The sequence below is a fragment of the Carya illinoinensis genome, chromosome 15 (assembly GCF_018687715.1).
Source record: "Carya illinoinensis cultivar Pawnee chromosome 15, C.illinoinensisPawnee_v1, whole genome shotgun sequence".
NCBI classification, from domain to species: domain Eukaryota; kingdom Viridiplantae; phylum Streptophyta; class Magnoliopsida; order Fagales; family Juglandaceae; genus Carya; species Carya illinoinensis.
The window spans coordinates 23,607,501-23,621,243 of NC_056766.1; the positions used below are offsets into that span (position 1 = coordinate 23,607,501).

At 37.2% G+C, this 13,743-nt stretch overlaps 1 protein-coding gene across 3 annotated transcripts in view; it reads right to left on the bottom strand.

Moving 5' to 3' along the window:
• LOC122296078 (rhodanese-like domain-containing protein 8, chloroplastic) overlaps positions 1–13,333 on the bottom strand; it is a 60,870-nt gene extending 47,537 nt beyond the window's left edge. For all 3 annotated transcript variants that reach the window (XM_043105488.1, XM_043105486.1, XM_043105489.1), the window contains exons 1-4: positions 12,931–13,333; positions 12,190–12,243; positions 11,663–11,812; positions 1,885–2,047 (exon numbers count right to left, since the gene is read on the bottom strand). In XM_043105488.1, coding sequence (XP_042961422.1) covers positions 1,885–2,047; positions 11,663–11,812; positions 12,190–12,243; positions 12,931–13,251 — 688 coding nt within the window. In that variant the 5' untranslated portion in view covers positions 13,252–13,333. The remainder of the gene's footprint in view (positions 1–1,884; positions 2,048–11,662; positions 11,813–12,189; positions 12,244–12,930) is intronic.
• Positions 13,334–13,743: the final 410 nt, after the last annotated feature.

Sequence of the window (13,743 nt, forward strand, 5' to 3'; positions counted from 1 at the left end):
GATGTAAAGAATGCATTCCTTAACGGAGACTTAGAAGAGGAAGTTTTTATGAGTCTTCCACCGGGGTTCGAAGAAAGACTTGGTATAGATAAAATTTGCAATTAAGAAAGGCATTATATGGCCCAAAACAGTCCCTGAGGGCTTGGTTTGAATGCTTTGACAAAGCAGTAAAAAGTCACAGATATTGTCAAAGTCAAGCAGATCATACCATGTTTTATAAACACTCAAAAGAAGGTAAAATTGCTATTTTGATTGTTTATGTGGATGAGATTATCTTGATAGGTGATGATAGTGCCAAACTAAAAAGACTAAAAGAAAGGCTTGCTGATGAATTTGAGATCAAAGACTTTGGTGCATTGAAGTATTTCCTTGGAATGGAGTTTGCTAGGTCTAAAGAAGGTATATTTGTCAATCAACGCAAGTATGTACTAGACTTGCTTCGAGAAACAAGTATGCTTGACTGTAAAACAGCTGAAACACCAATAGAACCCAACACAAAATTACAACCTGCTAAGACCGAAAATGTAGTGAAAAAGGAACAATATCAACAACTTGTTGGAAGGTTGATTTATTTGTCTCATACACGACCGGATATAGCATTTTCAGTAAGTATGATTAGTCAGTTCATGCATTCGCCTGGACCGGAACATTTTGAAGCAGTTTACAGAATTCTAAGATATTTGAAGGGGACTCCTGGAAAAGGTCTACTTTTTAAAAAAACATGGACATCTACAAATTGAAGCATACATTGATGCAAACTGGGCTAGGAGTATAATAGATAGGAGATCAACATCTGGATATTGTTCCTTTGTTGGGGGAAACCTTGTTACTTGGTGAAGTAAAAAATAAAATGTGGTTGCTAGAAGCAATGCAGAGGCAGAATTTAGAGCTTCTCATGGTATTTGTGAATTTATTGCCCATGAAGTTATATTGCGATAACAAGGCAGCAATTTCAATCACCCACAATCCGGTTCTTCATGACAGAACAAAGCATGTAGAAGTGATTAAACACTTCATCAAGGAAAAATTTGATAGTGGGCTGATTTGTATGCCATACATCTCAATTGCCAAACAGATTGCTGATGTATTTACTACGGGACTGCACAAGAAGCAATTTGACGTTTTAATGGGCAAGCTGATTATGGAAGATATCTTCAGGCGCTTGAGGGGGAGTAGTGGAAAATCAGAAAGATATCTAAGTAATTACCAAAATTGTATAGCAGTAATTACCAAGATTGTATAGCTGTAAATTAGACAGTAATTAGTCAATGATTATAAATTAGGAATATATCTTTATTAAGTAACTAATGAGTTATTCTTTTTCCTAGTTTAGATTTATTGTAATTCCTATAAGTAGGAATCGCGTAAGTCAGAAAAAATAAGGCAATTATTCCCAAAGTATTCTCTGGTGTTACATTATGAAAAAATAGAACCGAGAGACAATTTTCAGTGGGTGAATGGGTTTTTCTTAGACTCCAGCCTTACAGGCAACATTCTTTGATAGCTAGACCACAACTTCTACTAGAACTCAATCTTACAAATTACTATTACTTCAACAAAAAGACACCAACTAGACTAGGACTCAAATACCGCTACTCAATACTAGGACTCAAAACTCAACTAGGATTACACGTAAATATTAACTAGGATAATTGCTAACAGTAATTGAAATAAACAAACAATTGACTCTATACTCTAGGACTCAATAGGACGAAATGGACTCTAACTCCTACTAGACTAAATGGACTTTTACTAGGATTCTCATGGAGGTTTACGATCAACCTCTAACAGTATAACTTCTGAAAATATACAAAATTGAGAAGACATAAAGTTAAGAAATTGCAAGCAAGTAGCATTTGATTAAAAAAAAAAAAGAGGAGCTACCATTTCTCACATCCAACAGAATATAGTTTGAACTACTATTCTCATGTGAAGCATCATCAATTCCATCCACTGCTTCCAATCTTTTTCTCCATTTTGAAGGTGGTAGAGGTGTTGCTCGCATAGAAGGGTCGAGCAAAGGAAGATGTAAAATGCCTCCTTCCATCTGGAGAAATATCATTGTAATCAGGTGAAATTTCTTTTGAAAAGGAAAGCATGCACCTTGCTGTACTTGGAACTAGTAGAATGCATAACTTGCCCAATATCTTAAAAGAATGGGGTTTGAGATACATGGGTTATTAGGATAATAAGAGAAATATAAAGACATATGAACTATGTACAAAATGAAAGAGAGAGAAAATCATCATCTATATACCATATACATCATTTTTTTTTATAACATATACGTCAATTTTTTATAAGGTCAATTTTATTAATAAGTCAAAAGGCACTTAGTACACACAGGTTATACATGAGATGCGGTTAGAGAAAGTAAAGAGTGCGAGAAAGTCCTAATAGCTCAAACTAGAGCACAAAGATGGGCAAACACAAATTACAGCCTCGCCACAAAGTGTTAGATATCACAGAGCAGAGTAAAAGAAGGTCCACAAATTCCCTATTATATTGGTACAAACAACACCAACCAATCATTAAAGTATCTTCCCTTGTGAAATCACCCAAACAAAGAAAGACACTTCTAAGGGGCCCTTCTCCACGAAATAATCTATCCTGGAAAACTAATATGTCGTGACAAACTAGCACATTGTACAACAATTTTCCTTCAAAGACCCCTCTCTTGGATAAGGTGCAATGCATCTTATCTACACCACCCTAACTCAGCCAAACAAAATATAACCCAAGCACAGAAATGGGTGAACAGATATATCTCACAATCATGTGCCACTCTTTTAAACTGCACACTTCATTAAGAAAAGTCAATTGAAATCACCAAGTTGTCTGACACATATGCTTCCTTGAAATGAGCAATGGTCAAAAAGTCCTAAAAGCTCCCCACAAGCAAATTTTTTTTTTTTTCCCATACGCCGATCCCATAGGTCTAGTTCACCTCATTAGAACTCTATCCATCCCAACAAACTATCACCTTTCACATCTACTTCCAACCTCCATAGACTTCCTTTCACTTGCATCATGCCACATCCATTTCCCTAATAAAACTATAAACAATCAATTTTCAAATGCCCAATCTGCCTTTAGAGATTAGGGGAACCAACCTTCTTTGGAAACTTTACAGGATTAGATAGGTCACAAGCTAGGACTTACGTTTTTAGTGTTGTATACAAGTGGACTATAGTGGTTACCAATACACGTTTGGGTTTATGGGTACCCCGTTTTTAATGACGATGTTACGGAGAAATTACATCTGTGTTTAATTATTTTATAATGAAATGTTTGATGATAAAATCAGGAGAGGTTAGTTGTTTTGGGTGTAGTAATATTTTTAGGGTTCAATCATATAATGACTTGTAGGAGTTACATGGTTATTTAATTAGTTGGGTGAAATGCCACTTCAGGTGACTTGTGGATATTAGGTTTGAAGGAGATGAATGTATCTAAGCATTATAGGTTTTAAATTAGAAAGTATTGTTTAATTAGTAATTTATGTGGTGATGCGTTTATTTTAAAGGTAATCAATCAATTATGCGCCGGAATAGTCTGACGGATGCTATAAGGTAAGTAGCCAAACAACTACATTCCTTACATTCGTGGAAATCTTGCACACTCATATGCCAAGCATACGTGTATCAAAATCGCAGCGGAATAAGTAAAGGGTATTAGTCGAAGACTAAGGTGCCATTTAGATAGTAAGTTGAGATGAAAGTTAAAAGTTAAATAAAATATTATTAGAATATTATTTTTTAATATTATTATTGTTTTGGAATCTGAAAAAGTTTCAATTGTTTATTATATTTTGTGTGAAAATTTGGAAAAGTTATAATGATCAGATGAGATGTGATGAAATACTTCTTGTCTCCAAACCGGGCCTCACACTAATAGTACTAGAGAAACAAAACACTGCTCATCCATTAATAAAAATATCCATAAGACGCTATTCCTCCATCCCAAATATAATTACATACCAACATTAGTTCATCGACAACTCAAAATATAAAACACCATAAATTGTTCATCGCCTACGTATAATAAACATCCTAAAATTTACAAAGATCATCAACTTAATGGGGACAAGCCCCCATGACTATTCCCCAGGCTGCACTGGCCCTTCTTTCTCGAGGTAACCCTCATAAGCTACATTTACATCAAAATCTACAGCTCCAAGGAGCGAAACCGTAGCAGGGCTACCATGTGAGATTTTAACAAAACTTCAGTAAGTTAAAACCCATAACGGCACTAACAATGCAAGACAATGGTGATGAATATGAAAGCACAAGTTTCATGTAAATAAAGGTTGAAACCACATATAAAATAAGTAAGGCGAGGAATCACCCTCTAATGAAAACACATATATCATAAATATGGTGAGGAATCACCCTCTGAGCAAAACTGCATAATCATGAATCATCATAACACAGGAAATCTCTCTACCTGATCAACATGTGAAATACATCCACCAAAACAGAATGGGGAATCACTCCACCCATCCAACATTAGGAATCTCTTTACCCGAACAACACGTGAAATACTTCCATCAAAACAAAACGGGAATCACTCCACCTGATCAGCATGGTGACTCTCTTTACCCAAGTTATCATGTGGAATAGCACAAACATGTCCCACCCTAATCAGCACAGGATATCCCTCTACCCGAGTGAAACATGTGGCAACATGCAGCCAGGAATGGTACAGGGAATCACTCAACCCGATCCCATGAGCAACGTACACTTTGAAATCATATTACTTTAAAATCACATCATCAAAGTAGTAAATGATCATAATGAGAAAACATGCACTTTCTTGAGAGAGAGGCGGTGAGAAGTAGAAGATGAAATCCTTAACATACCCATAGACATTTACTCCACATTACTTGCTAGGAGTGAACCTACCTGGCTAGGCTGCGTTTGGTTGCTGAGGTAATCTCAGATGATTTGTGAATAACAGTATTTTGTGGGTCCCATTAAGATGTGTTTGAATGTATGAAGTAGATTGAGATTATGTGTTTAAATGTATGAAGTAGATTGATATATGTTTAACTTTTTATGAAAAGTTAAAAAAAGTAGTGGGTGATCCCATTAATGATTGGTTTGAAATGAGTTTGACATCCAAACATAGCTGTACAACGGTTGCATTAGGGCTATAGGTCTCCTTGTTGATGAATACTCTAAGCTCTTAGTCTCCTTGGAGTCCCGAACAAAAGAAGAAATGGAGAGTAGTCAAAATGCTTTTTATACGGAAGGGTTGTCAGCCACGATTCTGATAATTCGGACCTCTATTGGTTGAAAGAGTGATCTAGAATTTTGGTCATCCACACATACGCTGGACTGAAGAATGGTATAATCCGAGTGGATTGATGAGATAAGACATGCACGTCCTTACAATTCACCTTGGAACTAGGCGCGCAATCTATCTCCATATGAAAGTTGTCCATTTGGCATCGGGCCTTACTTTTATGGCAAGGCATATGGCTTGCAGGTCCATATTCCTCTTTCCATTGCGTGCTTCTGTTAGGATGTCATCATTGGAGCATGGGCCCTGGGTACGTCACCTGCTACCATCTAAGCTCCTTCATGTTATCTCGGAGCATTCCCAGCTCCGTACTAGATCATCCATTGCTTGTTGCTCGCCTTAAGTATGGTTGGCAAGTCCTTTGCTCGCCCGATGTGGGGCGCATCTCTTTGGTTGCCTTGTTCTCTTCATGCTGCTCGTACAGGCCTTGCTTACCACAATGTGCTGCTCACCTTACGTTGTTTTTTGCTGAACATTGCTTGCCTGGTTTCTTTCTTCCCACTAGCGTTTTGCCTGCATGAGGGGATTCCTTCCTTTGGGTGGACATGGTCCTCAAATTATATGTCACTATCTCCCCATCATTGACCAAGAAAGTCAATGGAAAATTAGAGAGGGTGCTTTAAATTTCTATTATGATAACTGGACTAGGAATGGTTCCTTAGCCTAGAAAGGTTTCCATGTCAACAATTATATTCAATTAAAGTATTTTTGTTTCTCCACTGGTTGGGATACTCCTATGCTCTCTAATTTGGGGGACATCTCTCTATTGCATGAGGTGAATCACTACCCTATCTTTCTTCAAACCAATTGTGATAGTAGAATATGGAAAACATCCTCATGAAGGTAAATTTTCTTCTAAATCTGCTTGGAGTCTTTTTTCGGTAACACTTCCCACCCAATACTGCCTTTTGTTTGAAATCATATCCTCCCTATCAAGATTTCAGTTCAGTCTGGAAACTTTTGCATAATGGAATCCCCCTTGATGATAAAGTTCAACAATGTGGGATTCCTATGGCTTCTAAATGCTTTTCTTGTTCCAAGGGTTCTATTGAAAATGCTAATCATTGCAAAGTTCTCTTTGCAAAGAACACTTGGCATTATTTCTCTTATGTTTTAGGTCATACCCTTTTGGGCTCTAGCTGTTGGAAGAGCATTGCTATTCATTGGTGGTCTTCTTTCAAATGTTCTTATCAATTTAATCTGCTTGCTCATTTGTTTCCATCGCTTCTCTTTCGGGAGCTATGTATAACATCAAATAAAGCAAGATTTGAGGAATTTGATACCACTGTCATTACCATTATCGGTAAGATTAAGAAGTGGCTCATGAGCTAAATCCTCTTTTGAAGCCCAAAGCCATTGTGTCTAATGTCAGCACTAATGTACTCAACTCTTTGCATATCTCTCGGCTCATAATCCTGACTCAAAGACCTATCCTGGTCAAGTGGATTTTGCCTCCCTTGAGTACTCTCAACCTTAATATTTGACGGTGCTTCAAAAGATAAACTTGGGCCAGCTGGCTGTGGTGGTATTTTATGTTTCGTTAATTGCTTTATCATTGCTGGTTGTTCTTGCGTTTTGAGCATGGGCACTAACACTTTTGCAAAGTTGTCAGCTTTGAGAATTGGTTTTGTAACGACTTGATCCAATATTATTGGGGATGAAATATGGAAAATTTAATGGGCCTAAAATAAGTTTAATGGGCCATATTGGAATAACCCACAAACTATTAAGATTTTTGAAGTTATTGGAGAATATTAATGGGCCAATAATTATAGAAGTCCAAAGATTAATAGGGTAATTTTGGAAAGACCACGGGCCTATAAATTACTATAGTGGACTATGAGATTCTCTTTGGGCAAAAGAATGGGACAAAAGCCCATTTAATATTTATGGTTCCAAACCCATGAGGAACAGGGCCTGAACTCTGAGCCCATGAAAGTGTTCAATTCCAAACATACACGATTACAATTCTAGAGTCCTCTTCACACTAAAATTTCTTAAACCCACTACCTTCTATATATTTAGACTCATGAAAGTAATTACTTTCCTTCCTCAAGCCTAGGGTTTCTGCACTTCATACACCAACTCTCTCCGCAAAAGATTTCCTCCCAAGCCACTCAGCCTTCATGATTTCTTTCCCCCAAGCCACGGCCAGAACACGGGCAGCAAACTCCCAAGACATTGCTCAATGCCATGCATTCCGTCGACCCACACACCAACACTGTTGCCAACCATTCCGTCACCCAAGATTAGCAGCACCCATACACCAAACAAACCACACCACTGCCACCCTACACCTTGAATCACCAAGCAACGAAGCCTAGCCGTGCCCTCTTGCTCCATGCCAACAACCTCCCTGCACTCAAACACCACCATACAAGAAGCCCGAACATCCACTGTTTTAGCTCACAAAAAAATAGAACATCTAAACCAGCCACTGCACCTCCGATGCCGATGACGGAAGCTACCACCCACAGCCTTGTTTGGCTGTTGTTGCACAGTCCAAGCAGGAATTCTTGAAGCCATAGCTGGTTCATCAACCACCTTGTACCACCGTTGGCTAGCTACTCCACAAGACACTAGCCATTGCTCCACATCGGAAAAGACCCCTCGATTATCTCTCTACCTCTCGGTTTTTCCCTCACAAGAAGCACCGTGAGTTTCCGTTCTCTCAGTTAATAAACTCTCCCAGTCCTTACTCTCCCTCTCTCTTCCCCCCTTCTCTCTCTCTTCAATCTCACAGTATCATATAGATCGTTGAAGACCTTTAGGCCAAATTACTTATATGCCTCATTCTATTGGTTAAAGATGCTTAAGTAAATAATTGTGAGTTATGAAGTGCAAATTCAAGTTGTGCAGTGAGTATTATGGCCTAAAATAATTGGATTATGTAGTTATTTGGAGAAATTATTTGAAAACCAAGTATTTGGGGAGTTACGATATTTTAGGGTATTGAGGATTTAGGCTTTATGAAAATATAATTATTTCAATATTTCAAGTTTTAATTATGAAGTGCGTGATAAATTAGAAATTTACATAAGTTGCGTGTATTTTATAGATAATCAGTCGCACTCAAGAAACATTGGATTAGCACTATGAGGTAAGTAGCATGATCATACCCTTACACGTATGTACGGTAAACAACATATCTTTTATAAAAGTATTATGTAAGTTCGCCTCCATTGGAAGGCCCTTTATAGGTACCCAAGTCATGATAAATTTATAAATGCCATGACTTTATGCATAAGTTTCACGTTAGTTGCATGACACATGCATCAAGATATTTTATGTAAAGCCATGTATGATTTTATTTGAAGATTTATGCATTAAAATATTTATGAAAAATCATGATTTTATATGACGAAACATGAATAATGACATTTTATGAAAAACTGCAATTTCATTTGAAATCTATGATATGATAAGGCACAATTTCACTTGAGATCTATGATATGACAAGTATGCAAGTATGCTTATGATGAAGTATGAATAATAAGATATGTAACCGCCTATGCTATGATATGAAGACAGTACCATATGTTATGGGCATATTATATTGCCAGGTTGTACATACTAGTAGTGCACCCAATGTGTCTTCCTTTTGGATTCCACAAGCTGCTACCACGGGCAAAATCAAAATCTACTTAGATTCGCTAATCCTAACTTGTGGGGGTCAACAACGGGTACCGGGCTATGACAAGAGAAAAGACAAGTTAAAGCATTTCATGCACAGGTCAAATTCATGTTCATATTATTTATGGATGTAACTATGAGTATGCATGTTTTTCAAGAAACCTTATGTTTATTATGTTTACTGTATCATGTGTTGCTTATTAAGTATTCGACTAATTCTTGTATATTTTTAACCTCCCGGGTGAGGATTATGAGGATGGAGGTACAGGACAGGACTTGACCCAAGGAAATGCAAGGCAGAGGCTTAGAAAGTTTATGTCATCCTCAATTTTATGATTTCCAATTTAATAAGTTGTTTTGATAAGCACATGAGACTGTATTTATTTTAAATAAGTACTTCCACAAACTCTAAGTCAAAGTTTAGTAGCACACTAGTTCCCCAAGAGTTCTAAAAATGACTTTATTGGGGAGCGGAGTGTTAAATGTTTACTTTGGGCTATGAACTAAGTATCTCTGCTCTTATCGTTGAGATTGATTCTATCATTGTAGTTAATTGGCTTAATAAAGGTTGTTTTCCCCTAGATTTACTCAAACATTTGGGATGATATCTTACATTTCAAGAAGTATTATCCTTTCAGTATTAATCATGTTGGCTGACAAGGTAATGCCTAGCTAACAATCTAACCAATCATGGCCCTATGGGATATACGGTAAGTTTTACATCCCTTCTTCCAACTCCATATGATTACTCTATTCTCTCTGGATCGTGCAAGTCTTCCTTCTATACGGCAATAAATTTTCCAGGTTATTTCTTAGCCTCTTTATAAATCTATTTTATCAGGTTTTTATTTTCTAGGAACTTGGTTTTGGGGCTCTATTTTTCTATCTATGTAAGCCCCAAGTTCCTCTTTTTGTATAAAGTATTCGTCCACCATAAGTGAGTGTAATTAATAAAATTTGGGTAACGTCATCTTCTCTGAAAAAAAAATAATTCATTACCTTTCAGTCTACCTCCTCCAAGTTAGCTGCAAACATAGTTCCCTTTCATTCCCTTTTTTATAAACCTACCCTTACCATGAAAATCATGGAAAACTCTCATCATACCTTCTATCACACATCCCAGTAAAATTTGAGAAAACTCCTTGTTGAAGGCCTGTGCACCCCCGGGATTAGTTGGGACTTTGTTCTCAGACACTCGGTGCCAATCAAAAATAAAACATAAAATTGAGAAAACCACCATAGATTAATCTTAACACGCTACACTCAATCCTACACTCGGAACTAATTATTTACCATTTTTTTGAGTTGGAAAAGACAGAGACTCCGCACCCTCCAATAACCTTTCTCCAACCCCCAATGTTCTTATGACCAAAAGTGGAATTTCTGAACCAATTTGTTTTCTAATCTTGAATTGCAGAGAGGCTGCCGAACTTGGCTGAGTTGAGTCATCTCAAGTTACTAGACCTTTCACTTTGAAAGTCAACAAGTTGGGTTTTTTTTTTACTAGCAAATGGGCTTGGTTAGGCCCACTTCCTGCATAATGATAGAGATATAAGTATTTTTTACAACCTTTTTAAAACTCTATTTTAAATGGAACGCATTTTTGTGAAATAACAATCCTTTCACAACTTTTTTTCACAAGAATGCCCTCTATTTAAAGCAGAGTTGTAAAAAGGATGTACAAAATGGTTGTCTTTATCATTTTCCTTATGAAATCCACTACATCTCCCAAACATTCCAACTGCTCCTTTAACGTACAGAGGATGTTGCATGTACTTCCACTTCCAACTCCACCAATTGCAACAATTGTGGATGTCCCAATAATAGAATTTGCAACTGGAATTTGTCCCCACCACAGCACTTTTTTCAGATTTTCAAATTTTCTGCCACCACTTGTACTCAGAACGCCCCTGCTTTTATGTTGATTGCAGGAAACTTTCTCGCTGCTAAAACCACCACATACTACTTTAAAAAGTTACAACCAAACATGGTATCAACATTTTCACCAATGGAGGACCACCCATTCCATACACTACAAGCCTGCTTGATTAGCAATTTGTAATACATTGCCAAATATTGCGTTGAAAAGTACAAAGACATTGCACTGCTCAATGGCAAAGGTTGTCCAATGCACTAGATACAAGCCTTGAGTGTGCAAGCCCTTTAAAAAAAAAAAAAAAAAAAGGTAGGACCCACCATTCGAAAAAGGCTTGCACACCCTGGGCCTACACAAATCATTTTCCTTTTCCAACCCTTCCCCTCCATTCTGGTTTAAGATGAAAAATCTTCGGCCATCTCCACCTTGTTTCCAACAGGGGAGAAATAATGTTCATGAGTGTTCAAAGATTATTGAGCCCATCTGGCTTTGTTTCCAACAGAGGAGAAATTTACAAACACTGACCTCCCCCTCCATATGCAGAGAGACTTCCTCCGTAGCCAGCAGAGATACTATTCAAACAACCTTCCTCCTTCACTAGGCATCCTAAACATTCTCACTAGGCATCGTATAGAATGTTTACTAACATAGACTACCATATATGCATAAATAAAAAACAAAAAACTGAATGTTATGGAGGAAAACAACGCATATGGGAGAGGGTCATTATAATTAAACCAGAAATATGAAGTTGGAAAACCTGAGTTATGAGCTGAATATGGAAACCACTTTGTAAAGATAAAAAATGATTTAATTGAAAATAAAAATACATGCAAACATAGAGCTTGCCTGCAATAATGAAGGCTTATACCGCAACCTCAGTTTTGGAAATGCATGCCCATTAAATGCTGGCGAAATCTGAACCAAAATATCAGAAAATCTATAATCTTCTCTCAACCATTTGACATACAGAAGAGCATCTTTTGAAGGCCCACTGTACTGCATCAAGATGAATTAAATCAGCAAGAGTTGAGAATAAATGGATGCTAAAAAAATGGTGAATAATTAGTTAAATGAAGCTAAAAACGATTAAAACTAACCAATAATTCACATTATAATATGGAGATTTAATATATCCTAGAATGCATTAAAGAACCAAATCTCTCCCTTGCATCTATAAACAACAAGGTTGACCATCTATGTGTCAACAGAAAAGGAGAAGGGGTTTACCCTTATAAACAGAAAAGACAGTAGGGAGAACATCTGTATGACTCATACTACATCATCGCACGCTTGTGGTGGACTGCCACTGCCAAACTTCAATTCAGAAACACAAATGCAAGGAAAAGAAATTGATCTACGGGGAAGATATCTACCTGTGCATTTATCCCTTGTTCATTGAGATACACCCGGCCATGTATGTCGAGACCCTAGCAATAGATATCCAGAAAACCAAAATAGGGAAAAAAAAAAGTTTTAATATCAGTAACGTAAATAGTATGGCAGCTGGGATCTTCTCCCTGCTTCTCTTTTGCTTTCTAGGAAGTATACAACTCAAATCTCAGCCACATTGGAATGCGATGAATTTTTTTAAAGAACAAAAACCAATGTACATTAGAATGGGACAACACACCAAAAGGTTAGGGGAACAAGCGAAACAGTATACAAGAAAATAAGCAAAAATACAGTGAATATAGCTTTTCACCTTTTTGTACGAGTAACCAATCAGCAAGTCATATATTCTATTTAATATGGCAGCCAAGAGAGCAATCAACATACAAGCTCTGTTTTAATGTTGGAATCTGAATTGCTTTTAAGGATTGTGAAACAGAGTTCCGAAGACAATTTGAAGGTCACTCTAAAGATTGCGGTGAGACTTCTCGTTCTCTTAAAACCAAACCAAAACGAGGTTTTAAAATCATAGATTGGTTCATAATGTTAAGAAAAGGGAATAAAAGAACAATGGGACCCAGTATGCTATGCTTCTAAATTTTTCCGGTGAAAGTGCACAATCGAAATTGATTGATGTTGAGAAACCGGTAGAGATTTTAGATATTTAGTAGAAATTAGACTCGCAAAGTGAGTTTTGTCCTAATAAGTGAAGGGCTGGAGCAAACCTCTAAGAAGGAGAGGTGCCTGGCGACCTCGGTCTCTGGGTTTTTGATGAACACAAAATGATAAAAATTCACTACGACAAAGTCATCCTCTGAAGGCTCCTCTGCCTCGCCGAGACTGCATTGTGCAGAAATGTCACACTTGCTGTTGTTGACTATTCGCTTTAAGTGGCTAAGAGAAGCTGAACAGAAGTTGGAATGCCTCTGAAACCGTATAAGAGGTTTATCTTTAAGTTTACCGATGCTTCTGCTTCTACTAGGAAGCGAAGGGATTGAGAATGCAGGGGTGAAAGCACCGGTGATAACCGCAGAACCACCGCCCATTGTCCCTGCCTCGCCTCCTCTAATTCATCCGCTCAGATTATCTATTCTCTTGACAGAGGTCCATACAAGACTACTTGTAATGGTCCGCTTTACGGTGTTTAGTAAAATAAAAAGGGCCCCAAGCCGCCAACCGGGCCGGGGCCCGAACAAAATTATAAATCGTTGAAATTTAAACTTTTTCTCTTCAAATCACACACAAATTGGAAAGCAGCTTTGATAGACGCGTGGAAAATCTAATTTTATATCTATTGTGACATTTGGGATAGTGAGTTGAGATGAGATGAAAGTTGAATAAAATATTATTACACCTCATTTGGATGTAAAGTTCATCTCAACTGATCACATCTTATCTTATCTAATCATTACAATTTTTTCATATTTCTAGATAAAATATAATAAATAATTTAATTTTTTTAAATTCTAAAATAAAAATAATATTAAAACATAATATTCTAACTGTAAGGAGATTTTTTCTCTCCAACCGAAGGCCCA